This window comes from Martes martes, assembly GCF_963455335.1.
Source record: "Martes martes genome assembly, chromosome: 7".
NCBI classification, from domain to species: domain Eukaryota; kingdom Metazoa; phylum Chordata; class Mammalia; order Carnivora; family Mustelidae; genus Martes; species Martes martes.
The window spans coordinates 32490877-32518047 of NC_137894.1; the positions used below are offsets into that span (position 1 = coordinate 32490877).

At 35.7% G+C, this 27171-nt stretch overlaps 1 protein-coding gene across 1 annotated transcript in view; it reads right to left on the reverse strand.

Annotated features, from left to right (window-relative positions):
- The window catches only part of ARIH1 (ariadne RBR E3 ubiquitin protein ligase 1), a 115868-nt gene that overhangs the window by 16893 nt on the left and 71804 nt on the right, over positions 1 to 27171 (reverse strand). Inside the window, exons 4-10 of the mRNA XM_080808747.1 lie at positions 21909 to 22001; positions 21334 to 21389; positions 8235 to 8301; positions 6564 to 6670; positions 4504 to 4546; positions 3918 to 3989; positions 70 to 200 (exon numbers count right to left, since the gene is read on the reverse strand). Coding sequence (XP_080664873.1) covers positions 70 to 200; positions 3918 to 3989; positions 4504 to 4546; positions 6564 to 6670; positions 8235 to 8301; positions 21334 to 21389; positions 21909 to 22001 — 569 coding nt within the window. The remainder of the gene's footprint in view (positions 1 to 69; positions 201 to 3917; positions 3990 to 4503; positions 4547 to 6563; positions 6671 to 8234; positions 8302 to 21333; positions 21390 to 21908; positions 22002 to 27171) is intronic.

Sequence of the window (27171 nt, forward strand, 5' to 3'; positions counted from 1 at the left end):
ACCTTTTAATACACAACATATATTACATACTTATGTGAACACTTTCTCCCTTTCATTTCCCCAACCTACCAGGCAGATCCATGTGGTTCCCAAGGGCCAAGACACACCCAGCAAAACTCTGCTTTACAGTTCTGGTTACGACAGACCATGTGATTACAACCGCCATCCTTCTCAATTGTGACGTGGCATTTGGGACATTCCTATGAAGAGAAACTATAAAGTTGGTGTCAATGCTACACTAGGTTGTATTACTACCACAGAAGAGAAGCCAGTTCTAAATTTGGTTTTAATACCAAATTTGTTAATACCGCATTTATTGTTTTTTTTTAAATTTTTAACTTAAAAAATTTTAATACCACATTGTTATTAATTTTTTAAATAACATTTATTTTAATTTTTAAATGCCACATTTATTGTTATTAATACACGTAAAGCAGTGTGGAATACAGTTAGTACTACTAGAAATGAGCTATTATCATTATTACTGGCCATTAAGATTTACAATAATTAAAAGATTTGTTTTAGCGGGGTTGGGGACAAAAACATAAAGTACTTTTACCCATACATGCAGTAATGATAGTTTCACAGGAGATAAAATATGTTGTTCATGTAAATATTATTAATTATCCAGTGTCATCTAGAAATAATTATTGAGCACTTCCTGTATACCACACACTATTCTCGGCGTTTTATATAACCTTAACTCATAATCCTTATAGTGATCCTATTTTCATTTGTCAGATGAATAAACCAGGGGAGAGACAAGTAATAATAACACCAGTCTGAGATCACACAGGTATAGCAAATGGTAGCAAATGTACAGCCATGCAACTTGGCCTTAAGAATCAGGTAAGTAAGACTGTAAGACTGGTAAAGTCTTTTTGTGGCTACTGAATCTCCCAATTTTCGTCTGTGAAATATGCTTGTTTTATTTATTTTTGTTGTTGATTGTTCTAATTTTTAAGTAAACTCTACCCTCACCATAGGGCTTGAACTCACAACTCCTCGATCAAGAGTCACATGCTCTACGAACTGGACCAGTCAGGCAACCTCAAATACCCTTGTTTTAAATCTTTCTCACTATGGTCCATTTACAACTGTGCTACAGAGATCACGGCTTTTTCCAAGTCTGTGTCATATTCTTGGTTACTAATGAGTCAAAGTTATTACCCTACAGTAGGTCTACTGTCTTTTTCTTTTGGAAAAATCTAGAAAATCAAACTTACTTGTTTTAATAAAACTATAAATAACATGTAAAGCTAATATTTTTGCTGCATTTGTCTGATGCCTGTAACTCCCACAAGGATGGAGTACTACCCATTATATTACTTATACAATTCTGCCTTTGTGAGACAGACTACCCTGGCCCATAAACTACAGTCATTTTATTTTTTTTTTTTTAAAGATTTTATTTATTTATTTGACAGAGATCAGAAGTAGGCAGAGAGGCTAGCAGAGAGAGGAGGGGGAAGCAGGCTCACCGCTGAGCAGAGAGCCCAATGCGGGGCTTGATCCTAGGACCCTGAGATCGTGGCCTGAGCTGAAGGCAGAGGCTTAACTCACTGAGCCACCCAGGCACCCCAACTATAGTCATTTAAAATAGGTAAATTTGGACATTTCTAATCAAATCTTTGAAATCAATTAACATATTTTACATTTTCCCAAAGAAGCAAGTTCCAGGTCTAAAATGATCTGTGTCATTCTGTATTTCTGGGTTATAATTAACCACATAGTATTAAGCTCTCAATATGTTAGGATACCACTGATAATCTGCAAATCTGTTTAAGGGGCAAGTAACAATAATAAAAGCTTCTGAAACCTCTCAAGAGATACACTCTTCAGTTTTTCTTAAAACTACCAAGCAGATGACCTTGTTACTAATTGTCATTCTTCCTTAATGATCTACTTTCTAAACAAAGTCAAACATATGGAAGCCTGTACTCCCTATTTTATTTGCTTATTTTAAAGATTTATTTATTTATTTTAGAGAGTGTATGCAGGAGTAGTTGGGGGCGGGGGAGAAGCAGCAGACTGCCCACTTAGCTGGGAGCCCAAGGCAAGGCAGGGCTCTGACCCAGGACCCTGAGGATCATGGCCTGAGCCGAAAATGAGAGTCCAATTATTCTGATGCTTAATGAACTAAGCCACCCGGGCACCCTGTACTCCCAGTTTTAAACATCTTGGTGGTTTAGAGTGTTGGGGGGATTTCTCTAGATGCAGAAAGAGGGCTATAGTTTCATCAAGCTACTTAGTGAAAACACCACTGCCCTATTCTAAATACTAGTTTTACAGAGCATATTAGAAGATTCTAGGACTTCAATGAACATGTCTGATGGGAAATCAAATTTCAAGAAAGTATGCCTGACTAGGAAATTTTTTCAACAACAATAGCAAGCACTTCCTAACAATGCAGAAAAGTTTTAAAATGACATGAGTTATCTTCACCATAATTTTAGAGAGCACAAAAACTAATTTCAACCATACATTCCTCAAAGGCACAGGCATTTGTTTTATGTGACAAGACTATTTCATTAGCAAGGCTTTCTGGGAGATACAAATATATTCAGGTTTTAATCATTTTGGGTACAACAGGGTACTAATGGTATAAAATTGTGTGTTTTGGCCACCATCATTTAAACACTCCTTATTATCACTGTCCTGTGACTGGGTGATGGAAAGCTCTAATGCTAGTCAGACAACTCACTATTCTTTAAACATCATCCTCACATGTGAAAGGCAATACCAAAAATGAATAGTTTATGAATAACACTACTATTTACCACCTTAGTCACTTCCAATATAGACAGTATATAAGGTTGAATTAAATAAAGATTGGTTAATTAAACAATTTTCTACTACGAAATTGCTGGGTACACAGTTGGGATTCAAACATGTAACTTGGTAACAAAAAAGAAGGGCGCTCAAGACTACATCCATTTGCAGAACAAAACATCTGTCCAGGGTTAAATAAATGTTCCAACTGAATCTTAAAACTAGTATCACAAGCAATAACATACTTCAAAAATAAAAATAAAAGAACAAGGGATATCTGTGTTATCTCCAAAACTCCTAGTTCTTAGGAATCAAGTCTCTTAAATCGTATTTTAGAAATTTAATATGTTAAAGAAGTCAAACATGTTAACCCCAGTGCAGTTACATAATAAAAAGTTAATCAATTACTCTCAATACTGCTCTAAAGACTGACTCCTTAAGGAGGGGCCCCTAGCTGGCTCAATGGGTAGAGTGTATAGCTCTTGATCTCAGGGTTGTGAGTTCAGGCTCCATACCCTGGGTGTAGAGATTAAAGAAAAGAAAAGGAAGGAAAAGAAAATAGGAAAAGGAAAGCAAAGTGAAGACAAGGAAAGAAAAAAGAAAGAAGGAAACAGTTACACTAATGTGGGGCTCAAACTCACAACCCTAAAATCAAAAGTCGCATGCTCTCCCACTGAGCCAGCCAGGTGCCCCAAAGCCTGAAGATTTTTTAAAGGCAGAAATGTAAATTTGCCTAATAAAACCAAGCTAGGTGGAATAAACTCTGTACCTGTATACTAAAAGGCAGGTAAAACAATATGAAAAAGCATTATCAAACCCCTGGGTAGTAAAATTGTCAGCTTTTTCTTCTATAGGAAACCAACGTTTTCCTAACAAAAACTTCTAAAGAACAGTACTGTACATTTTGCAGTAGTGCTCAATAAAATAAACTTGAACACTTAAAAATCGGCATTCCAGGGGAAAAACAAAACAAAAAACAAACCCAACCAAAACCTCAAGCCCCCAAAACAACCACAAAACCCCCAAATCTTAACTGAAGAAAAGGTAAAACAAAGTCCTTAACTAGGTAAACCTACTTATTTTGCTAATGCACCTAATCTTGTAACCGTTTCACTACCAAGAGTTTACTGAAGAAAAATACCAACCTTTGTGTTGGCTGCAATCCAATTAGAAGTTTCACTATCATCATCACACTTTTTAATCCACTTCTTTAACCACTGTTTGGAAACAACAACTGTTAGGGTACAACAAAAGACTTAAAAAAAGGATAGCAAATTACTTCAACATTAAAATGTAGTCAAGCATAAATGTAAAAGGCAAAGGACAAGATTATCAGTGTTTTTACTTCCTTTTATATCAAGGCAATCCTCTAGTTCTCATATCCAGTACATATATCAACCAAAGAAGACTTTCTCTGGCTGAAGCCAAGTGGGGAACCTAGAGCCTGATGAGAAGCCCAGCTCCAAGATGTGTCATTCTCCTTAGCTAATTATGAGGCCTGCCCAGGGAGGTGCCTTAACCACTGTTATCCTGATAATCATCAGGAGCGGACTTATTCCTAAGGAATGCTTCATGAATACTTGCGATGATCATCTGAAATAGAAAGGAAAAACACAATCTTCTACCTACAAATTCAATCCAATCCAAAATTGTGGGCCCTGGTTTTCAGTCATCGAGTCTCAGAAGTGTTCTATTAAATTATTTAAAAATGAAAATGCCAGACAAACTCACCTTACATTTAACAGGATCGTGCCAATTTTCTCCACAGTTAAAGCTGTTAAGTAACACAAGAGTTAAAAGAATTAAAAAAAAAAGAGTTAAAAGAATTAAGTTCTACCTACTGTAAGTAAGTAAACAAACAATTTCACGTTTTATAGTTTCTCAGTGGTTTCATCAGTTTTTAGTGACTGGCAAATACAAGGACATGAGCCAAGTTTGTATTTTCTATAGATTATTCAGAATTTAGTGTTAGAAGAGCATGTATTGTGGTGTGTATGTGAAATGAAGAAATGATTATAGGCATGAAGACATGCTCGGATGACGATTATATAAGAAAGGACTCTAAATAACCACCAATCTTTTAAGACAAGAAATTCAGTGTAATCCCATCTGTATTTTTCTGATCATTTTATATATGTATAGTTCTGTGCCATAAACATTCTTTAATTCAAACTAATTTTCACTAATTTGAACTTAAATTTTGACCAGTGCTTTATTAGCATATATTAAATCTCTTAACACCCCAAATGAAGAATAACAAAGTCTGACTTTGTAGAGTAATTATATAATTTAATGCAAATGCAGTGAGCAATAATTGGGAGGCAAACAAGTCACATCTTTGCATGATCCAAACAAATGAACTTCAACCCTGTAGAGATAAACTGTACCAACCAAGGCATAAAACAAAAGTTGTATGACTAAATATTTTCTAAGAATATACTAATTGTTAATTCCTTGCTATACTCGAGACACATGGTATATTCATTTAAGAAAGCATGAATTAAGAATAAATAAAAAAAAAAAAAGAATAAATACGAAGGTTGATTAGCTAGTCAAGTAATTCAGGAATGCCAAAAATCCTTTGCAAACGAGAGGAACAAAGTGCTATCAATTTAAATGAAGTCAAAGATAATGGTTACTTCTGGAAAAGAAGATGGGGAGTTGGATGGAGAAGGGAACAACAGAAGCTTCAAATGAATCTGTCATATTTTATTTCTTAACAAAAACAAAATACTGTGTAAGCTGGGTTAAGAGCTACCAAAGTATTCACTGCTATTATTCTCTATATTTTGTTATCAACTAAAACTATGTTTTAAGGTAGGTGTATAATCAGACTGCACCTCCTGTCTCCAGGGTAAACTCTAAAACAGTAATGCATATTTAATCTTTACCAAAACAGCATGTATTTCATACATATTTAATCTTTGTGAGTTTACCTGCTCCTTTTGGAAATATTTAGTATTAATGATATGTAAGTCTAATTCTACAGCTGTTTGTGGAGAAAAAAAGAGAATGGTACAGAATACCAATATAATGTCTATTTGCTAGCTCTTGGAGCTACTTGTTTTGAATGTTTTCTTATTCCTAAAAGATCCACAAGGAAAATGGAAAACCATCTTAACTCTCCAATAAGAATATGCAGTATTGAAAATTCTCTATTAAGTCAAATGCTAGAGCATGTTATAAAACTCCAAGAACGGAGGTAACCAGGAAAGCTGTGGCCAGAGGTGCCACAGGGAAAGTGCTGGTTAAAAAGCATATCTTAAAAAAAAAAAAAGAAAAGAAAAAAGGCATATCTAATAAACCATGTTTTATCTTTCCAAATTTATCTGCAAATTTTCTTTCTAGGAGTAATATTAAACTTGTCAAAGCAAAGGAAAAATAATCCTGTGTATTTTATTTCCTAAGAGATAACCTGAAAACAGAGCAAGAACCATAAAGGAACCAAACATACTCTGACAAAATAAGCAGTCCATCAGAAATGAGAACTAAATTCCTGTCCCAGATTTCTAAGTTTGCTCCCATATTAGCTCCAGTGGAGCACACAAGAAAATGTGATTATAGCTACATTTTCTTCCCATAAGAAAAAAATAGCAACAAGGAAAGAGAAAAAATTATTTAAGATGTGATCTTATACTAATTCTTATTTAAACGAAATACACACTATTTTAAATCAACATCACCAACCTTTCTACTAGAGGTAAAAAAAAAATTTTTTTCTACTATTTTACTACTAAGAATAAATAGAAAAGCTATGTGTGCTGTTTCAATTTGGGAAATCACTTGCTTACCAAAACTGGCGCCCACATTTGCAGCGAACAGGTTTAGCATCAGGATATTGGACTTTAACAACGTGGTGGCAATCTGGAGCAGGACACCACTTTAACAGTCGATTGCACTGAAACCCAAGTTAGAAAATTAAAAATGACAGTAAATTAAAATCATGATGTAAGATTTCCTAGTACAACAGGCAATTAATTTACATTTCCCAGTGCAAGGGCCAAAGACAGAGACAATTACACAAGCATATAACACTTGCCCCCAATATTAGTACTCTAGTTCTAAAGTATTGCTTTCCAATGCACTGTTTTTCTAAGATTACAGATCCCTTGACCCCTGGTTTTATAAACATGTAAACTGTCTCTTGGTTTTACCTTCAAAATCCTACTGACAACCTTTAAAATAATTACCCATTGGTGATCATTAAGCACTGATTTGTGCATGGTTCTACCTCAGGGCAATTTTCAAAGATGTAAAAAACAATACACACTCCGACTTAGGCAAAGTGCTTACATCCTATAGAATATACAGGTAATTTCTCTCGTTGACCATAAAAATGTGTCTAAGAACAAAAGTCAGTTCCTAAACCATGGAAACAATCACATTTTAGTTCTTAAAAATAAATGAATGAATGAATGAATGAATAAATAAATAAAACTTTGAAGTATTTTTTATTATGCAACAAAACATGGCTCAAGTAACACTCTGCACCAGAATTCAAGTTTAGTGACCATTTTAAGAATACATGATCCCTAAAATACACGTTTTCTAGAAGATCTGACCTTCAGTTTAATCTCTTAATAGAAATAAAAATTGGCTTTGTAGAATTAAAATATCAATTTACATTGATGATCTTATATAGAGGCTGACAAACATCTTCCATAAAGAGCCAGACAGTAAAGATTTTTGTTTTTGATGGGCACAATGGCCTCTGTAGCAATTACTCAACTCTGCCACTGTAGCACAAAATAAATCGTACAACAAATGGGCACGTTCCAATAAATATTTACAAAAACAGGCAGGTCAGAGTTTCATGACCTCTGTTGACCTCTGTATTTGATTAAAAAAAAAAAAAAAAAAAGACATTTGCTAAAAACAAGTAACTATAGGGGCACCGGGGTGGCTTAGTCAGTTAAACATCTGCCTTCGGCTCAGGTCATGATCCCAGGGTGCTGGGATCAAACTCTGCATCAGGCACCCAGCTTGGGGGGTGTGAGGAGCCTGTTTTAATCTCTTCCCTGGCTTGTGCTATCACTCTCTCAAATAAATAAATAAATAAATCTTTAAAAAAAGAAATAACCATAGCTCTCTTTATTAACAAAGTTTACTGGTAATGGAAGCTAAAACAAGCAGAGATACAGCAAGGTTGAATTGCCAAGCATGATTAAACATTACGTCATTAATAATCAGCTACAACTTTTTGCTAGCAATAAAGGAAGAATACTGTAAAAATAATTTTATCACCAAAGTTCTAAATCTTTGAAGAGACACCTATTCATTGGTTTGTCACATTCCTTTGAGAATAAAGGTGTTTCGTATGCCTCATTAATAAAGTCCATGATCATAATCCAAGCCCTTTATGTCTTACTATCAAGAGTGTTTCATGTAAGAAAAACTAATTATATCTATTAATAAACAATTCCTTTTATTTAAAAAAGGAAAACTTAAGAGAAATCACTTACCTCTACAAAGCTATTTGTTATTAAATGCTGATACTTTAATTTAACTTTCGAATCTGTGATCAGGCGCCTGAGAGCAAGAACAAAAGTAGTTTATTAGGAAGTTCTCAGCCAAGAGTATCTTTCCACATTTGTAAAATAAAATTTCAATGTAGTGGCTCTAAAAACTGCCCTAAATTGAAAATGCTAAAATGCATATGGACTATCAACAAATATAACTATAGAAATCAAGATAACAACTAAAAAGTTTCTATAGTTTTATTTTGGTAGAATCCCCATCCCCAAGTCCCCCCCCCCAAGTTTTTTATACATAAAATATTCCATTTTTACCCAGTTTGTTATTATAATCTAATGACTTACTATTATGGCGTTTAGGCCCCTTTCAAAAGTGTCTTCTTACTCTGCCCTGAGAGAGCAATGTGCAGTCAACTTCCCTAAGACGCTCTCCCAAAAATCAGTGTGTGAAATAAGAGATGTTGACAGGAATATCAAGAAATGGATCGAGGTTTGCTATATATAAATTTGAGGGCCTTCTTCTGAGATCTGTTGGTAATTTACTAGAAATGTCTACTGACTGCAACTTGGCTTCCCTTGTCCACCTAGAACACTCTATATATTCATTACAATTTCTAGAACTCACAGGAACCCATAAAAGTAAAGCATCCTGAAGCTTAAGTTTTACTAGTTTTAATGGTAAACACTCCTGTGACTGTTTAAAGAAAATGGTGTTACAGCAGAAAAAGTTAACCACTGACAAAACCAGTAAAAACTATCTAATGTGACATGAAATTTTTGTATTATCTGGCCCCATTGAATTCTTGAGCTTCTTATGGCACTGTTTGCCTTCCACAAGATCCCATCCTGTCCTGTGCTACTTTCGGTGTACTCCTGTCACATCTGTATTCTTTTCAGAATCGTGGGTATCATCCTCCCTCAGAGGCTTTTGCATAGGGCTACCTCTCTTGAAAAGAAAAGAGAAGTATATCATGGTGGGCTCAGATGGGACAGCCTACTGAATACTGGATTCACACTTACTAGCTATGAACTAAGGGTAAGTTCTTTGACCTCTCCATTTTTCAGTTTAGTCATTTGTAAAATGGATAGCAGAAATAAGAGCTGTGAACTAGAACAGTGCCTGGCAAACAGTAAACACTCAATAAATATTAGATGTTGCTATATTATTTTTTAACTCAGCTAATACATAGTTACTAACTAAAGGAAGCCTTTTCTGACAATAACCCATATCAGTCCTGCTCAATTCTCATGGCATCTTATACATCTTCCTGTCATAAAATCTGTCATAATTTTATCTGTGTAGAGCTGGAACAAGCCTAAAATCTGTACAGAACCAGAAAAGACCCTGAATAGCCAAAGAAATGTTGAAAAAGAAAACCAAAGCTGGAAGCATCACAATTTCAGGCTTCAGGCTGTATTGCAAAGCTGTAGTGATCAAGACAGTATGGTAGTGGCACAAAAACAGAGACACAGATCAGTGGAACAGAATAGAGAACCCAGAAATGGACCCTCAACTCTATGGTCAACTAATCTTTAACAAAGCAGCAAAGAATATCTAACAGAAAAAAGACAGTCTCTTCAGAAAATGGTGTTAGGAAAACTGGACAGGCACAGCTAGAAGAATGAAACTGGACCACTTTCTTACACTATACACAAAAATAAACTCAAAATGGATGAAAGACCTAAATGTGAGACAGGAAACCATCAAAATCCTAGAGAACACAAGCAGCAACCTCTTTGACTCTGGCCACAGCACCTTCTTGCTAGATAAGTCTCCAAAGGCAAGGGAAACAAAAGCAAAAATGAATTACTGGCACTTCATCAGGATAAAAAGCTTTTGTACAACAAAGTAAATAGTAGATAAAACTAAAAGGCAACTGACAGAATGCGAGAAAATATTTGCAAATGACCTAATCAGATAAAGGGCTGGTATCTAAAACTATGAAGAACTTACCAAACTCAACAATCAAAATAACCCCAAAAAATCCAGTCAAGAAATGGACAGAAGACACGAACATACATTTCTCTAAAGAAGACATACAAATGGCTAACAGACACATGAAAAAATGCTCAACATCACTCAGCACCAGGGAAATACAAATCAAAACCACAATGAGATACATGCTCACACCAGTAAGAATGGCCAAAATTAACCAGTCAGAAAACAACAGATGGTGGTGAGATGAGGGAAGGGAGAACCCTCTTACACTGTCGGTGGGATTGCAGACTGGTACAGCCACTCTGGAAAACAGTATGGAACTTTCTCAAAAATTTAAAAATAGGGGCACCTGGGTGGCTCAGTCAGTTAAGCGTCTGCCTTCAGCCCAGGTCATGATCCCAGGATTCTGGGATAGAGCCCCACATGAGGCTCCCTGCTCAGAAGGGAGCCTGCTTCTCCTTCCCTCCCCCCCTCCCTCTCTCTGTCAAATAAGTGAATAAAACCTTAAAAAAAAAGCCTCTCATCAGGTGCCTTGTTCAGTGGGGGTCTGCTTCTCCCTCTCCCACTCACTCTGCTTTCTGTCAAATAAATACATAAAATCTTTTTTTTTTTAAGTTAAAAACAGAACTACCCTACCATCTATCTAGCAATTGCACTACTAGGTATTCACCCAAAGGACACAAACAGTTGTGATCCAAAGAGGCACCTGCACCTCAATATTTATAGCAGCAATGTCCACAATAGCCAAACTATGGAAAGAGCCCTGATGTCCACTAACAAATAAACAAGACATGGTGTGTGTGTGTGTGTGTGTGTGTGTGTGTATGGAATACAATGGAATATTACCCAGCCATCAAAAAAAAAGAAAGAAATCTTGCCATTTGCAATGACATGTATGGAACTACAGGGTATTATGTTGAGTGAAATTAATCAGAGAAAGACAAATACCATATTTCACTTATATGTGGAATTTAAGAAACAGAACAGGTGAATATAGAGGAAGGGAAGGAAAAATAAAATAGGATGAAATCAGAGAGGACGGCAAACCATAAGAGACTCTTAACTATAGGAAACAAACAGAGTTGTTGCAGGGGAGCTGGCGTAACTGGGTGATGGGCATTAAGGAGGGCTTCTGATGTGATGAGCACTAGATGCTCTATGCAACTGATGAGAATCACTAAACTCTACCTCTGAAACTAATAATACAGTATAGTATTAACAATATGGTTTTTAAATCTAATATAAGAAGTTACCTAAATTGAATTTAAACAAAAAAAATTTTTTAAGGTTTATTATTTATTCATTTGAGAGAGAGAGAACAAGGTGCGGGGGGGTATAGGGCGAGAGAAAAGCAGAGTCCCTGACTGAGCAGGGAGCCCAATGTGGGGCTTGATCCCAGCTGCCCAATGGACTGAGCAACCTAGGCACCCCTAAATTAAAAAAAATTTTTTAAATTATCTGTGTAATCATTTGTTTAATATCTGCCTTCATGTTCCCTCATCCCCAACCAAACAATAAGCTCCACGAAAGGATCCCTTGTATCTAACACACTGCTTGGCCTGTAGAAAGTGCTCAGTAAATATTTTTTAAATGAATAAACCTCCACATTTCAGGAATGTTGGAACTGGGGCCTAAAAATAATTAGTGTACTTGGTGATTCCTTAAAAGGTTAAACACGGGGGTGCCTTGGTGGCTCAGTCTGTTGGTACGTTTGACCTGATTCTGGCTTGGGTCGTGATCCGAGGGTTGTGGTATTAAGCTCTATACTCATCAGGAAGTCAGCTGAAGGCTTTTTCTTGCCCTCTGCACCACTGCCTACCCCTGTGCGCTCACTGGAGTACACTCTCTCTTTCTAAAATAAACCTTAAAAAAGAAAAAAGGTTAAACACAGAATTACCATGTGACCCAGCAATTCTACTCCTAGGGATGTATATCCAAGACATTAAAAACTTGCACATAAATGTTCAAATAAAAACACAACTGTTTCCACAAAAAAGTGGAAACAACCTAAATGTCCAAGAACTGATGAAGAAACAAAATATGGAATATTATTCATCCCTAGAAAGGAATCAAGTACCGACACAAGCTACAACATGGATGAACCTTGAAAACATTACGTTAAGTGCAAGAAGCCAAACACAAAAGATCACATGCTATATGACATTTCAATGAAATGCTCAGAATAAGAAAATCTGTACAGACAGAAAATGGATACGAGATTGTCAGGGTCTATGGGAAGAAGGGAACGGGAAGTGACTGTTTAATGAATATGGGAATTCTTTTAGGGGTGATGACAATGTTCTGGAATTAGACAGTGGTGATGGTTGTACAACATGATGAAAAACCACTAAACTGTATGGTTTTAAATAGTTAAAATGGTAAATGTTATGTTACGTGAAGCTTACATATAAATAAATAAATAAATAAATAAATAAGGGGCGCCTGGGTGGCTCAGTGGGTTAAGTTGCTGCCTTCAGCTCAGTTCGTGATCTCAGGGTCCTGGGATTGAGTCCCGAATTGGGCTTTCTGCTCAGCAGGGAGCCTGCTTCCCTCTCTCTCTCTGCCTGCCTCTCTGCTTACTTGTGATCTCCGTCTGTCAAATAAACAAATAAAATCTTAAAAAAAAAAAAAAAAAAGACCCAAAGTCAGATGCCCTGATTTCCCACTTTTTACTTCTATTACTCTATTACCCTATTGCTTCTCTGATGTGACAAAAGCCAATGATTTCTTATAACTGATCTAGACCACTTGGTGAAAACAAAGGTTAGCCATAGTTACTAGACCAAGGTTATGAGGTCTCAGTTATTAGATCATAGTTTATCTTGTGAGAGCGAAGAATTAGAAAGCAATCTCTTACCCTTGAGAATAAATACTTTAAAGAAGACAAGTGTCATCCTGTGTATTTATGAACTATATCTCTCGACAAAGACCTGTTGCCATCACTTACATCTAGTTATTACACCAATTCTCATGGTAGAAGGCAGCTCTTTATGAAGGTAAACATAATGACTTCTACTGATCGCTTATTACACATTATAAGCACAGTGCCAGATGCATTTAAGTACCCTTGAGTTTTGGGAAATTCTGTTTTTTGCAAATAAGATAACTGGAGAGTTATGAACTGAAACCAGGTGACTTTAAACACAAGAATTTCATTTAGTATGCAAGCAGTAAACCACACCTTATGCTGATATAGCACCCTGAGTAAATCAGTATTATGCTTCAACTAAGGATTTAACATTTTTATCACCTAGACCTTTTCCTCTTTTGGGGGGGTAAATGCAGGCTATATAATTTAATTTTTTAAAAAAATATATATTTCCATTTATTTGAGAGAGAGAAAGAGAGAGAGTTATGTGGGGCGGCAGGCAAGAGGAAAGGGAGAGAAAGTCCTAAGCAGACTCTATGCTGAGAGTGGAGAGCCTGATGCAGAGGTCAATCTCACGACCCTGAGATCATGACCTGAGCTGAAACCAAGTCAGATGCTTAACCAACTGACTGCACTACCCAGACACCCTGGAAAAAAAATTTTTTTAAAGATTTTATTTATTTATAATTTGACAGACAGATCACAAGTAGGCAGAGAGGCAGGCAGAGAGAGAGGAGGAAGCAGGCTCTCTGCTGAGCAGAGAGCCCAATGCGGGGCTCAATCCCAGGGCCCCGGGATCATGACCTGAGCCTAAGGCAGAGGCTCAATCCACTGAGCCACTCAAGCGCCCCTCTCTGGATTTCTAAAGACTGAATATATCGGAGGGTACAGAATAGAGGCGAGGAGAGGGTGTGTAATGAACAGACGCTGGGACAAATAATGAGGAAGTCCTGACGGTATAATACAAACTATTCAGAGCACAGGAAACTGGGGGCATTTATTGAGGGGCAATTAAATTATTACACAAGGTTTTAAAAAGACCTTTATTTTCATTATCAGAAATTAGGTTTATCGAAGAAAATTTAGGAAAATATAGATGAAGTAGAATAAAATAGGGGTACCTTGGTGGCTCAGTCAGTTAGGTGTCTGCCTTCAGCTCAGGTCATGATCCCAAGATCCTGGGATCAAGTCCCGTATCAGGCTCCCTGCTCAGCAAGAAGTCTGCTTCTCCCTCTACCCTTCTCCCCTGCTTGTGTTCTCTCTCTCTCCCAAACAAATAAATAAATAAAATCTTTTTTTTTTAAGGAATAAAATAAGATATTCAAGAGGCTAATGGAAAGGTGTTTGACATCATTACCCACCAAGGAAGTGCAAGTTAAAACCATAGGAGATATCCTTACATACCCACCAAAATGGGTAACATTTAAAAGACTAGTGATTATAAATAAGAGCAAGGAGTAAAGCAGTCACACATAACTACTTTGGAAAATGACATGGCAGTATCTATTGAAGCTAAAACCTCACTCCTGAGTATATACTCAAAAGAAGTCAGTGCATGTTTACAAAGACATATATAAGAATACTCTGTAGCTTTTTCATAGTACTCGAAACCAAGCAAACAAACAAAAAAACTCAAAATGTCTACTATCAGGAGAATGAAATACATTAGTCGTAACAACAAAAAAACCAAACAAACCTAAAAACATACAGATATATTTAATACATGAACATATCTCAAAGATATTATGTTAACTGAAGCAGACGCACACTCACAAGAAGAATATATGCTACATGATCGCACTTGAACAAGGCTCAAGAAAAGGCAAAACTGATGGTGACAGAAATCATGACAGGGAACAAGGGTGAAATGGATACTGTCTGGTAAGAGGCATAAGGATGAACATTCTCGTACTAAAAAAGTTCTACACCTTGATATGGGTGGTTAGTAAAACAAACATACTTTTAAACTTAATGTACTTTACATACTCTAGTCAATATATTTTAGAACTTAATAAAAAAGTAAAATAAAAATCAACATACAGCAAACTGAGCCTGTTTTACTTAAGAATGAGGATTTTCCTCTGTAAAAGAGGAGATGCTTACAGTACTGAGATTAACACATATCAAATTCAGTCTGTCTCTTGCCTCAAATGGTACAAACTGTTATGACTTCACTTAAGGGCCCAGGCAGCTTTATAACTATATGTGTGACCTTTAAGATACTGTTAGAGGAAAAAATAACCATATGATTAATACGTTAGGAATATTCTTCTTGAAGCAGCACTGATTTAGAAGACTACATTTACTTATTTCTGGATCCATTCAACTACTTGATGTAATATTTACGTAGTTATAATATTACAAAATTACTGATTTACAATTTAGTGAATAAACTTATTGACAAAACATGAAAGAATCTGCTCCAGAATAGAAAAAAAGTAACTATTAAGTTGGCAACATAAAGTAATTATATATCTAACAGAAATTAGGAGGTGAAAGAGATAAAGATGACAACAAAGAGGCATCAATTTCTTCACCTTTCACAGTAGGGAGTTAAGATATACTGCTTATAGTTGATGGAACAGGAAATAACTATTAAACAGCAATTTAAGTTATATTATCTAATTTAAAACAACTTTTGCATGTATGTAATATCCATTCTGTAAGCCATTTAGAAGAGAATTTAAAACTAAATGTAGTAACAATGGTTTGAGAAGAGTCATTTCAGAGAATGGATGTGACATCTACTTTGTACTGAATGTAGAGAAGTATCTCAAGTCCTATGTAATAAAGATGGATCAAAGAGTGTTTATGAAAAAACTTAAAAATTAAATAAATAAAAGTAAAACAATTTATTTTTCAAAAGAAAAATTTCTGCTTGTTTCAGACAGGTGGGAAATTAGCCAATAGAGCTACGTATTACCTATACCATGACCCTAAGATTCATTTTTTAAAAATTTTATGTATCATTAAAGCTCAAAGTAAAAGCATCTGGTGTAATTTTGCTAGAAGTAACAATTAGTTCCTGTCATCAACTCTGCTTATTTCTAAAAACTCCATATATGAAAATAAATCATAAAATTTTTTAGCAGTATCTCAGAGGATGCTGCAATGAGAACACTATAATTCCAGATGTGTGTGATTAGTCAAAGAGAGACTAAATAGTATTACTTGAAGGTATTTAAAGACTTAATAGATACAAGTTTAACTTTATCACCCCTTATTAATAGAAAAATTATATATAGAAGAAATCTATACCCTAAAACAACTATATTTAAAAAATAACCAAGTGGTAAGATGAATAAAAATAGATGAATATTTATTTGGTCTCAAGTGATAAATATAGAGAAATTATTTTCATTAGTCTCATGAAAACAACAAGACAAATCTTAGAACAAAGAAAAATTCTCAACCTCCTAACTGTGGAAGTTTAACTATATATGAGACCACTATGTAGGGGAGACCCACTCAGCCAAACATCCTTGATGGTATAGCACATATCCATCACTAAAGTTATACAATGATGACATATGCTTATAAAAGCAGAAGAGAATAATATATTTCCATTTACTTATTCAAGGATACATACATATTACATACTCAATGCTAAGGAATAAAAAAATGAATCTACGAAATAACTAATGTTATGCATTTTAAGATCACACATCCTGAATGGAAATAGGCATTTAGTGAACATTTAGTGACCCCAGGAGACCTGGGGTCATACAGCTTATGGTCTAAGAATGAAAATGGACACAAATAAAGGCAATTACCAAAATGTATAGTAAGGGAAATACGGGGGAGTTAAGGAGCGCATAGGATTTCTGCCCAAACCAAAATGCAAATCTTTTTTTTTTTTTAAGATTTTATTTATTTATTTGAGAGAGAGTGAGAGAAAGTGAGACAGCATGAGAGAGGAAAAGGTCAAAGGGAGAAGCAGACTCCCCATGGAGCTGGGAGCCCTATGTGGGCTCAATCCTGGGATTTCAGGATCATGACTCGAGCCGAAGGCAGTCACTTAACCAACTGGGCCATCCAGGTGCCCCCAAAATGCAAATCTACTCTAAGGCCTGAAGAATGACTAAGAGGATGAGTAGGATAACAAAACTGAACAGCAAAACAGGAAGAGAGTATTGCATGTGAAGTCAAGAGACCTTAGAAAAAAACTAAAGTCAAACCAAATCAAATGCAAATAAAATGCATAGTATTTTCAAGAAGCCAAGTTTTACACTGTTAGAAAAGAGAATGTGAGGAAAGTTGAGATGAAGTTGCACAGGTAAGCAATACAGAATGGAAATGAAGAACTGAAAGGTCATGAAACAATTTAAGGGAATCACTTAAGAACCAGTCACAGACTGACAGCTAAGAGAAGATGAAGGCTGGATCAAGTTAATGAAGTAGGAACAGAGGGAAATGGATGGATTTAGAATGAATTAGATGCAGAAATGACAGAATGTGGTGTATGGATCACTCTGGAAAATGTAGGAGAAAAATCAATCAGGGAGAGCATCAGGTTTCTAAATTAGACAGTCTTTAACACCTAACGGTACCATTTTTTAATATTGAGCAGCCAGAAGAATGAATTTGGTGGTGGTGGTAGGAGAAATGGATAAGGCAAAGCCTGAGGAATGTATGTATGAAGAGGCCTGATAGGCAGTGGGATATAAGGGTTCCAAGCTCAGAAGAGAGAGTTGACCTGGACACACAAATCTGGGTCCACTGTATGATTTTAAGTAGAGTGTCTAAAGTGAGAAGAAACCTAGAATCCCAAGGAGCAATATTTTAGGAAGATGCAGAAAAAGATGATTTGGCAAAGTCAACTGCAGTAGATCTGGAATAGGCCTAGGGAGGTGGCCTTGGGAGTTGGGATCTGAGTAAAGAGAATTTTACTGGAAATGAATACATCAGGAAAATAAAAGGCTATGACAATGGTTCTCAAACGTAAGCATACATCAGAATGACACCAGGAGAGCTTGTTCAGATTGCTGGACACCATCCCCAGAGCTTCTGATTCAGTAAGTCTGGATCTGGGCCTAGAATGTGCATTTTTAACAAGTTCCTAGGTAATGCTGATGCTGCTGATAGGGGGATTACACTCTAAGTACCACAGGGCTATGGTACAGAATAACAGACTATACATACGGACACTGAAACCACACTGGCTGACAGCAAACCCTGGGAGAAAGACAGTGAGTGAAGTGTTCAATTCAAGTTCCAAGTGAACTGAATTAAAACTAAAACAAGAAACTATTTTTTAACTTATCAAATTTAAAATTTAAAAATGACAATACCACGACTGTGAAGGAGTCTATTTTTTTCATACTAAGAAAAAACCTGTTAGGCTATTTCAGTTATTAAGACTAAACACTTAAAAAAAAATTCTCATTTAACTAGCTAAACTCTTAATTCTAAAATTATTTATTTATAAGGAAGAAAATAGAAGATATAAACCAACAGTATACAACTATATAAGGTGAAAAATAAAAATCCCTCTTCCTAATCCCCACGCCCTAGCTGATTGATTGTTATCACTATTAAAATGCTCTTATAAGTATTCTCCAGGTTTTCTGTGCATGTGCCAGCCTGCGTATCTAAAGAGCACAAGAAATCCCAGAGGAAACATACAAAGAAAACCACATCTAGATATATCACAGTTGAACTTAAACTAAAGACACAACAAATCTTAAAAAGTAGCAAAGAGGGAACAATTAAGATTAACAGCTAACTTATCAGAAAAAATGAATGCAGTAGAATGACATATTCAAAGTGATACTAGTGCATGAAAGTCCAAAGAACATATAAATTTGTAGAAATTGTCAGACCGCATTATGAAAAGTTTGCAACAAGTTGTATTCTCTACTGTACTATATTCTCACATTACATATTACCAAACTGTTTTAATTCTTACCAATCCAAAATGCAAAAACAAAAAACACAACTTTCTAAAACTGGAGTATCAAATTCTGATTTACATATGGAAATGTTTACATAATGTTTCTTAGCATTCAAATTGTTTTTTTTTTTTAATATATTTTAAAGATTGTACTTATTTGGCACAGAGAGAGAGAGAAAGAGAGAGCAAGCCGGCATTTGCACAAGCAGGAGCAGCAGCATAGGGAGAGGGAGAAGCAGACTCCCCGCAGAGCAAGGGGCCCGATGGGGGACTCAATCCCAGAACCTGGGATCACAACTTGAGCCAAAGGCAGACACGTAACCAACTGAGCCACTCTGGTACCCCTCAAATTTCTTTCACCGTGAATTGCTTTCCATAGGATTATCTTCTTCTTGATTTGTAAGAGACCTTACGATATTAGCCACATTCATTTTATGTATTGAAAATATTTACTCCATTTCCCCTCAAAAAATGTCATAAATTTTCATAAACTCATAGCCACATCTTCCTATCCAAATGCCTCCTCACTCTAAACTATCCTCCACTATACCAAAGTTGCATTTTTTTTTTAAAGTTTATTTATTTTTAGTAATCTCTATACCCAACATGGGGCTTGACCCCATCAAGAGCCACATGCTCTTCTCACTGAGCCAGCCTGGTGCCCGCAACCCCTATCAAATACACTGTATCTAAACAACTTCTATGATGAAACTGATAAACTGTCAAGGTCCTTTTAGCCTCATCTCTAATACACTGCCACTCTCTATAGTAGCCACCACAGAATACTTAACAGAGAAAAGCTCATGAGATGTTAAAAAAAATTGGTATTCTTTCTTTAAGCAGTGTTACCTTCTACTCCCTCAATCCAAATTTTTACCTCATTTATAATACTCAAACTCTTCAGGTGGAGGGTGCCTGGGTGGCTCAGTTGGTTAATCATCTGCCTTTGGCTCAGGTCATGATCCTGGAATCCCAGGACAGAACCTGATGCACTGGGCTTCCTGCCTCTCACCCTCCCCCTGTTCTCTCTCTCTCAACTAATAAAAAACAAACAAACAAACAAAAAACCTCTTTAGGCGGAGTAACGTGTTTCTTTCTACTTACTTTATACATGCCTCTATATATAAAACTTAAACTCTGCATTTTAGTATTATGTACCTCTTGGCAGAAGGAAACATCTTAATGCTCCCAAGTAAATGTTTGTGTGATGGATAAAAAGATACAGTGACCTATACTGATTAAATGTATTGATGAAACTCACGTATTGATGGAAGGACACAGGAATCAAAGTATCAGATGATAAGATACAGACAACTGGAAGGATGTATTAAGATGATACATAACTTATTTTTGCTAGCTTAAAACAGTAACGGAAGAAACGTTCACTGAAAGAAACAGTATTAACACAGAGCTAACAACAAGCAATAGTAAGTATGTTTTAGTAAACCAAAGTAGGTTGAGATTAATAAATGGAAATCTGTGAGCTTTATAAACTGTACTGATTAAGTCAATTTAAGATTTTATTAGGTAGTGTAGGAAATATGCTCATTGAAGTCCATGGCTGTTTTTACTTTTATTACCTTCAAATCCCAGTGCTTAAACACAGACAAACCTTTCTGTATAGGCAATTATCCAGTACTAACTATGTAATTTGTTTGCAGATAGTTCAGGCCCTCAATCTGTTTATCTTCCTAGAGTGAAGTCAATTAGGTAGCCTGAGGCTATGAAACGGCACTGATTCAAGTATTAAACAACCCAGGATATCACCACAGGTTCAGCACTAAAATCTATGCTTATTTCTTCAAGTTTCTTTTTCCCTTCCTAAGAGAACCTTTCACAAGAGCAGTTAGCCAACAACTTCCAGATGTAGTGCCTTTGGAAATAGTGTTCCAGATGAGGCCACATTTCCCCTGGGTAGCTCCAGGATTAGGGTCCAGCCATTTCTTCTTACTGAGGCATTCATCTACAGTCAATTCCCTGTGTTGCCTGGAATTCCCCACAGAGCTTCTTCCAGAGTCTGTCTACTCCTTTCTCGTTAAGCTGCACAGATGATATCCCACAACAAATCTTCTTCCCTTTTACCTCTATCTTGGCATCTGCTTCTCAAAGGACCTCAAATGACATACCAACATACCCTACTCTCCACTTTCAAGGTCTACTAAAATCTGGCTACCATATACTGCCCAGTATTTTGCCATATGTTTACAAGAATAGTGTCTGGGCATTTAATTAGTAAGTTAGAAACGAACTTTTATACTACAAAGGAGTGTAGATTACAAAGTTTCTTCAGACTAAAAATTCTACCTCCTCTGAGGTTTGACAAAAATTAATTTGGTCTAACCAACTAACCAATATTCAACATGCATAATCTATCAAAAATACTTACATAACTGTGTTGTCATCCACTAAGATATCACAACCATGAGCAGGACACGAAATAGTCTGAAAAAGATTGAAATTTAAACTATGTCTTCATTCAACAAATATTTACTGAATGCTTACCATTGCCAGGCACTTCAGTAGGCTGAGAATACCTTAACATTCATAGATCTTAATCGTCTCCTTTCTATTAAAGGAAATGGATATGTGTGTTTATCACAAGGTAACTAGAACTGCTGACCTGAAAAATTGGTTTCTCAATATAAAACTTGAAAGGCAGAAGCAAGACACCTGACAGAACTGCTCAACAAGTTTAGCCTGATACATACACATCTTAATGCTGCTGAGAAAACATTACCTGAACTGTATCTTTAAGTGGACTGCCACATTGTAAATAGAAAAAAAAAAAAGAAAGAAAAAGAAAAAAAAAAAAAAAAGCCTTAGTTATCTTTTAGTCTTAATACAGAAAAAAGTTTCCCATGCAATTCATAATCAAGGATGCTTCACCTGTTTATATTTCTGCAAGGGTCTAAACACTGCAGGAAATTCAATAAAAACTAAAAATCAAATTGGCATCTTTACCTGTCCCATGCCTTCCTCCATTATTTTGGTAGTTAAATATTCGCTCCAGCACTGCATACAAAACTTATGTCCACATTCAAGGCCAGTGAAATACTGCAACAAAAATAATACATGGACTTTTAAAAGACAATATCAGAAAAATGACTATACATAGTGACTCAGTCTCTATTAGGTCACATTTCTCATTTTGACAAGACTAGCTGGGCTCCTAAAATAAACTTCTTGGTGGTGAAACTTAGACATGCAAATACAATTAACACAAAATAACCTAATTAATAACCTAATTAATAATAATTAATAATAATAATTAATGACCTAATAACCTAATTAATGAGCAATACATCTACAGTAGATATTTATAATTTTTAGGAAAGACAGACAAGTTCGTATTAAATATAAGAATATGTCATGTACCAATAAGCATATGAAAAGCTGCTCAAAATCGTTAGCTATCAGAGAAATATAAATCAAAACCACAATGAGACAGGACTTCGCTCGCTAGGACTGCTATATTCAAAAAGATAATAACAAGTGTTGGTAAGGATGTGGAGAAATTAGAACCCTCATACACTGCTGGTGGGAATGTAAAATAGTACAGGTGCTTTGGAAAACAGTGTGGCAGTTTCTTAAATAATTAAATATAGAGTTACTCATGATCCAGCAATTCCACTCCCAGGTATATGCCCAAAAGAAACGAAAACACAGCTCCAAACAAAAACTTGTATACAAATACTCATAGCAGTATTATCCATAGTAGCCCCAAACTAGGCACAACCTAAATGTCCATGGACTGACGAATGGATAAACAAAATGTGGAATAACCATATGAAAGAATATTATTCAGGCATAAAAATGACTGAAGCATTGATACATACTATAATGCAGATGAGCCTTGAAAACATTATGCTAAATGAAAGAAGCCAGCCACAAAAGATCACACATTGTTTGATTTCCACTTACATGAAAGGTCCAACAGGCAAATTCATAGAGAAATTAATTAGTGGTTGCCTAGGGTTGAGTGGCTTGGGGGGTGGGGGTGGGTAAGGGGTAGTGACTCTAGGGAGACGAGATTTCTTTTTGGGATTATGAAAATGTTCTAAAATTTACTATGGTAATGATTGCACAATTCTGTGACTATACTAAAAACACTTTAAATAAGTGAATTGTATCATATGTGAATTATATCTCAAAGCTTTATTTAAAAATGATACACAAACATAGACTTCTGAGTTGCATGAAATGTAGCTTACCTAGATAATCAATAAAATCTTATGGAAACCAAAAGATTTATTCAGATAGCTAAGAATAATAGTAACATTTGGTCTAATCTTGTATTACCTACATGATATGAAATACTACTAATTTGATGGATAGTTAAATGGAGTCTATTATATTCTATAATATACAAATAATAGTCACTAGTTTCAACTAAGTATATTTTACAATATTTACTCTAAATTATTTTTAAATGAATAGGTAATACAGACTCATGGTTAAAAACAACTATTTAATAGCATGAGTTTAGGGCGCCTAGGTGGCTCAGTGGGTTAAAGCCTCTGCCTTCGGCTCGGGTCATGATCCCAGGGTCCTGGGATCAAGCCCTCTGTTGGGCTTTCTGCTCGGCAGGGAGCCTGGTTCCCTTTTCTCTCTGCCTGCCTCTCTGCCTACTTGTGATCTCTGCCTGTCAAATAAATAAATAAAATATAAAAAAAAAATAGCATGAGTTTATGCTGAAAAAAGTCTCCCTTTCAAAAGAAAAATTTTTTTTTAAATTTATTTATTTGACAGAGACACACACAGCAAGAGAGGGCACAGAAGCAAGGGAGTGGGAGAGGGAGAAGCAGGCTTCCTGCTAAGCCATAGGTGGAGCTTGATCCCAGGACCCAGGGATCACGACCTGAGCCCAAGGCAAACACTTACCAACTGAGCCACTCAGATGCCCCATCAAAAAAAAATTTTTTTAAAAGATTTTATTTATTTGACAGAGAGTGAGAGAGTGCACAAGCAGTGGAAGCAGCAGAGGGAGAGGGAGAAGCAGGTTCCCTGCTGAGCACAGAGCCTGACATGGAGCTTGATGCCAGGACTCTGGGATCATGACCTGAGCCAAAGGTAGACTCTTAACTGACCAAGCCACCAAGGCACCCCTGAAAAATAAGTCTCCTTTATCCCCATTGTTGTCCTCTACTTCAGGGAAGTAATCCCTATTTCAATGTCTTACATATTCTGCCAGAGATGTTCTAACATACACAGCTACACACACAGTAAGAGCAGTACACATTCTCACCTTGGTTAATTATTATACAATAGATTTCTCACATTGTTCTACATTAGTACACATGGGTCCACCTCTTTTTACAGTCTGTGTGAAGGTACCATAATTTATCTAAACAGTCCACCATTACTATGCTACTGTACTGGCTATATATACATCATTGTGATCATGCAAATGCATCTTGGGACAAACTGGTACAGGTGATACTATAACAGGTATACATTTACACTTTGATTATTACCAAGCTTCATTCAAAGAGGTTGTAGCAATTTATACTGTTCAAGAGAACCTGGCTTCCCAACAACCCTGTCAACATAGTATATTATCAAACGTCTTGATCTTTGCCATTCTAACAGGTAAAATGAAGTTAAATCCATTAGTTTTGATCTTAATTTATTTTATGGGTAAAGTTTAAACATCTGAAAGAAGATTAAAGACTATGTATTTCTTTTTCTGAGCACTCTTCTCACCTATTTTGCCCATTTTTCCACTGGGTTTATTTTTTTCCTTAGTGATTTAACGGCAGGGATTTTTACCTATTTAGAAAACTGGCCATTTATAAGCACAGAAAATATTTTCTGTTTCAAATCTGAATGCTCACATTTTGTCCATGAAGAAGCTTCATCCATGAAGAAGCTCTCTACTTCTATGTAGCAAAGTCTATTAGTTTTAAAATTTCCAGCATCTAAATTAACTAACTTTAATATAAAGAGTTAGGAAGGAATTTAAGATTCTAGTCGAGATGGCAACCAAGTTGTTCCAATACCATTTACTGAATTCACTTTATTTGAAATGCCCTTTTCTACAATACACCAAATTCCCCTCACATGTATCTGATTCCATCTAATTCTACTGCACTGATTATTCTTGTATTTGGTAGGACTAGTTCCTCCTTACTCTCATCAGTCTAGTCTTCTTTTTCAATATTTTACTATTATTCTACCTCTTCAAATACTCAAGCCGTCTTTTTATTTCCTTTAGTATTTAAAGTTTTCTTCATAATAGATCTTTCACACTTCTTGCCAAGTTTATTTCTAGTTCTTTTATTGTTTTTGTGGCTCATATTAAGTGGTACTTTTTATTTCATTCCATTTTCTAGCTGTTATTTGAAAAATGCTCATGAAATTTGATTTTGCTTATGACATTCAGATACAAATAGTAAGGATACAAAATTCTACACTATAGCACATCAACTATATAAAGAATGCCCAGAAGCAGACATGGGAAAAAATGTTTCCAAGTCCTAAGACTAGTCTTATGGACAAAATGACATGGAAAACATTTACCCAGTTTAAAACGTGGTGCTAGTCACATAGACAAGGATTCTAACTCACTCACAGAACAAGTGAAGGTAAGTATTTTGGAAATCAATATTCCATTAAAAACAAAAACAAAAACAAAACGAAACTAGGAAACAAAAGAATCTATTCTCATTACCCCCAGTTGGCAAAGGAGATCTGGCACAAACTTGTTGTCAGATCACCAGTGGAGAGCATCTGATTTTCAAGGATATAATGGGAAGGAGCATTCTGTATAGGACAATTATAGCAGCGTAAAAGATCAACAATTCTAAAATGTTTTATTCATAACTTAAAAACACATATACATCCTCATGTGCTTGTTTTTTTCCAAATATGAATACTTGATATTGAGAGATTAGAGGTCACAATGGTTACCAAGTGATCATTGCAAGAAACATCTCTACCTTTGGAACTTCTAGATCAGCGATCATTATAAGAAAAAAACAAAGCTTTTTAAAGGTCTCTTTTCCAATAATTCTAATTAGGTAACACTACCAAACAAGATAAATTAGAAAAATAAATCACACATGCATGTCTAAAGATAAATCAAAAACTAAGCTCTGGTACAAACACATTCATTGTGCTCAAGAGTGGCATTATCATCATGGACTTATCTAGGTATCACTATCCGGTTCCATTTCCCTTTCCATCCTCCTCTTTTCACATACCTATTCCTTTACTAGTCTGTGCTTACCTACTTGGGTCCCTAACTCAAGGGATAGGATTATTATCAACAAACTTATTTATAAATAAATCTGACACAGAATATACTAAAAATACATGAAATATTACTTAAAACAGAAATTAATGGTCCTTTAAAAAAAGAAATGAAAGCATAAATACTCTTACAGGGTTCATTTATCCCTGTCATTTTACACACCCAGCAACTAATATCAAACAGCAGTAAGAACATTAAGAAATCTCCTCCATCAGAAGTTGCTCATATAATACCTAAAGTTAAAGCCATTTTGTTTATAAAAACTGAATAATTAGGGCATTAGTTCCCTCATCCATAAAATGGAATGAGTTAAGAAGGGTTGGACTTAGATTCCCAGCACAAAGATTCAGAGGTGCCTAAGGGGTGAGGTGTGGGAGGGTGGACTATCCTCACAATCTTCAAAGTTGCCTTTATGTAACATGTCTGATTATTAGAATATACAAATTATTTACTTCATAAAAAGGGAGATACCACAGCCCGAACTATATTCCCTAGTGAAGTGGGGGTGTTAGCAGAGCTAGATCTTATGCTTTAATTCAAAACAACATTATTATAAAGGCATGACTGTTGCCAGGGCTAAGAAACCCTTGAATTGGCCTCAACACGGGGGTATGGGGGGGTGTGGGGGGGGTTTTATGAACTTTAAAAGTGCCCCGAAGTCTCAGGAAATTGTTTTTTAAAGAAGAGATCACCCACAATAGTTAATTTTGAAGTGCTACAAACTAGCTATCAAAGCATTTATTTAAAAAAACTTCTTTGCATATGGCACTGTATAAAGCCAAAGTTCCTTTCTGGGAGGATAAAGGTATCGGAGATATACATTAATAAAAGGCAAGTATCAGTGTTTGAAGAGAATGGTGGAAATTGAAACATGGGAACCGTACAACAGAGGTTTAAAAAAAAATCACTCATCCAATTAAAGCTTTAGTGGAGTCTCAGATGACATTTACTTGTAGAACTGAAGAGGTTAAA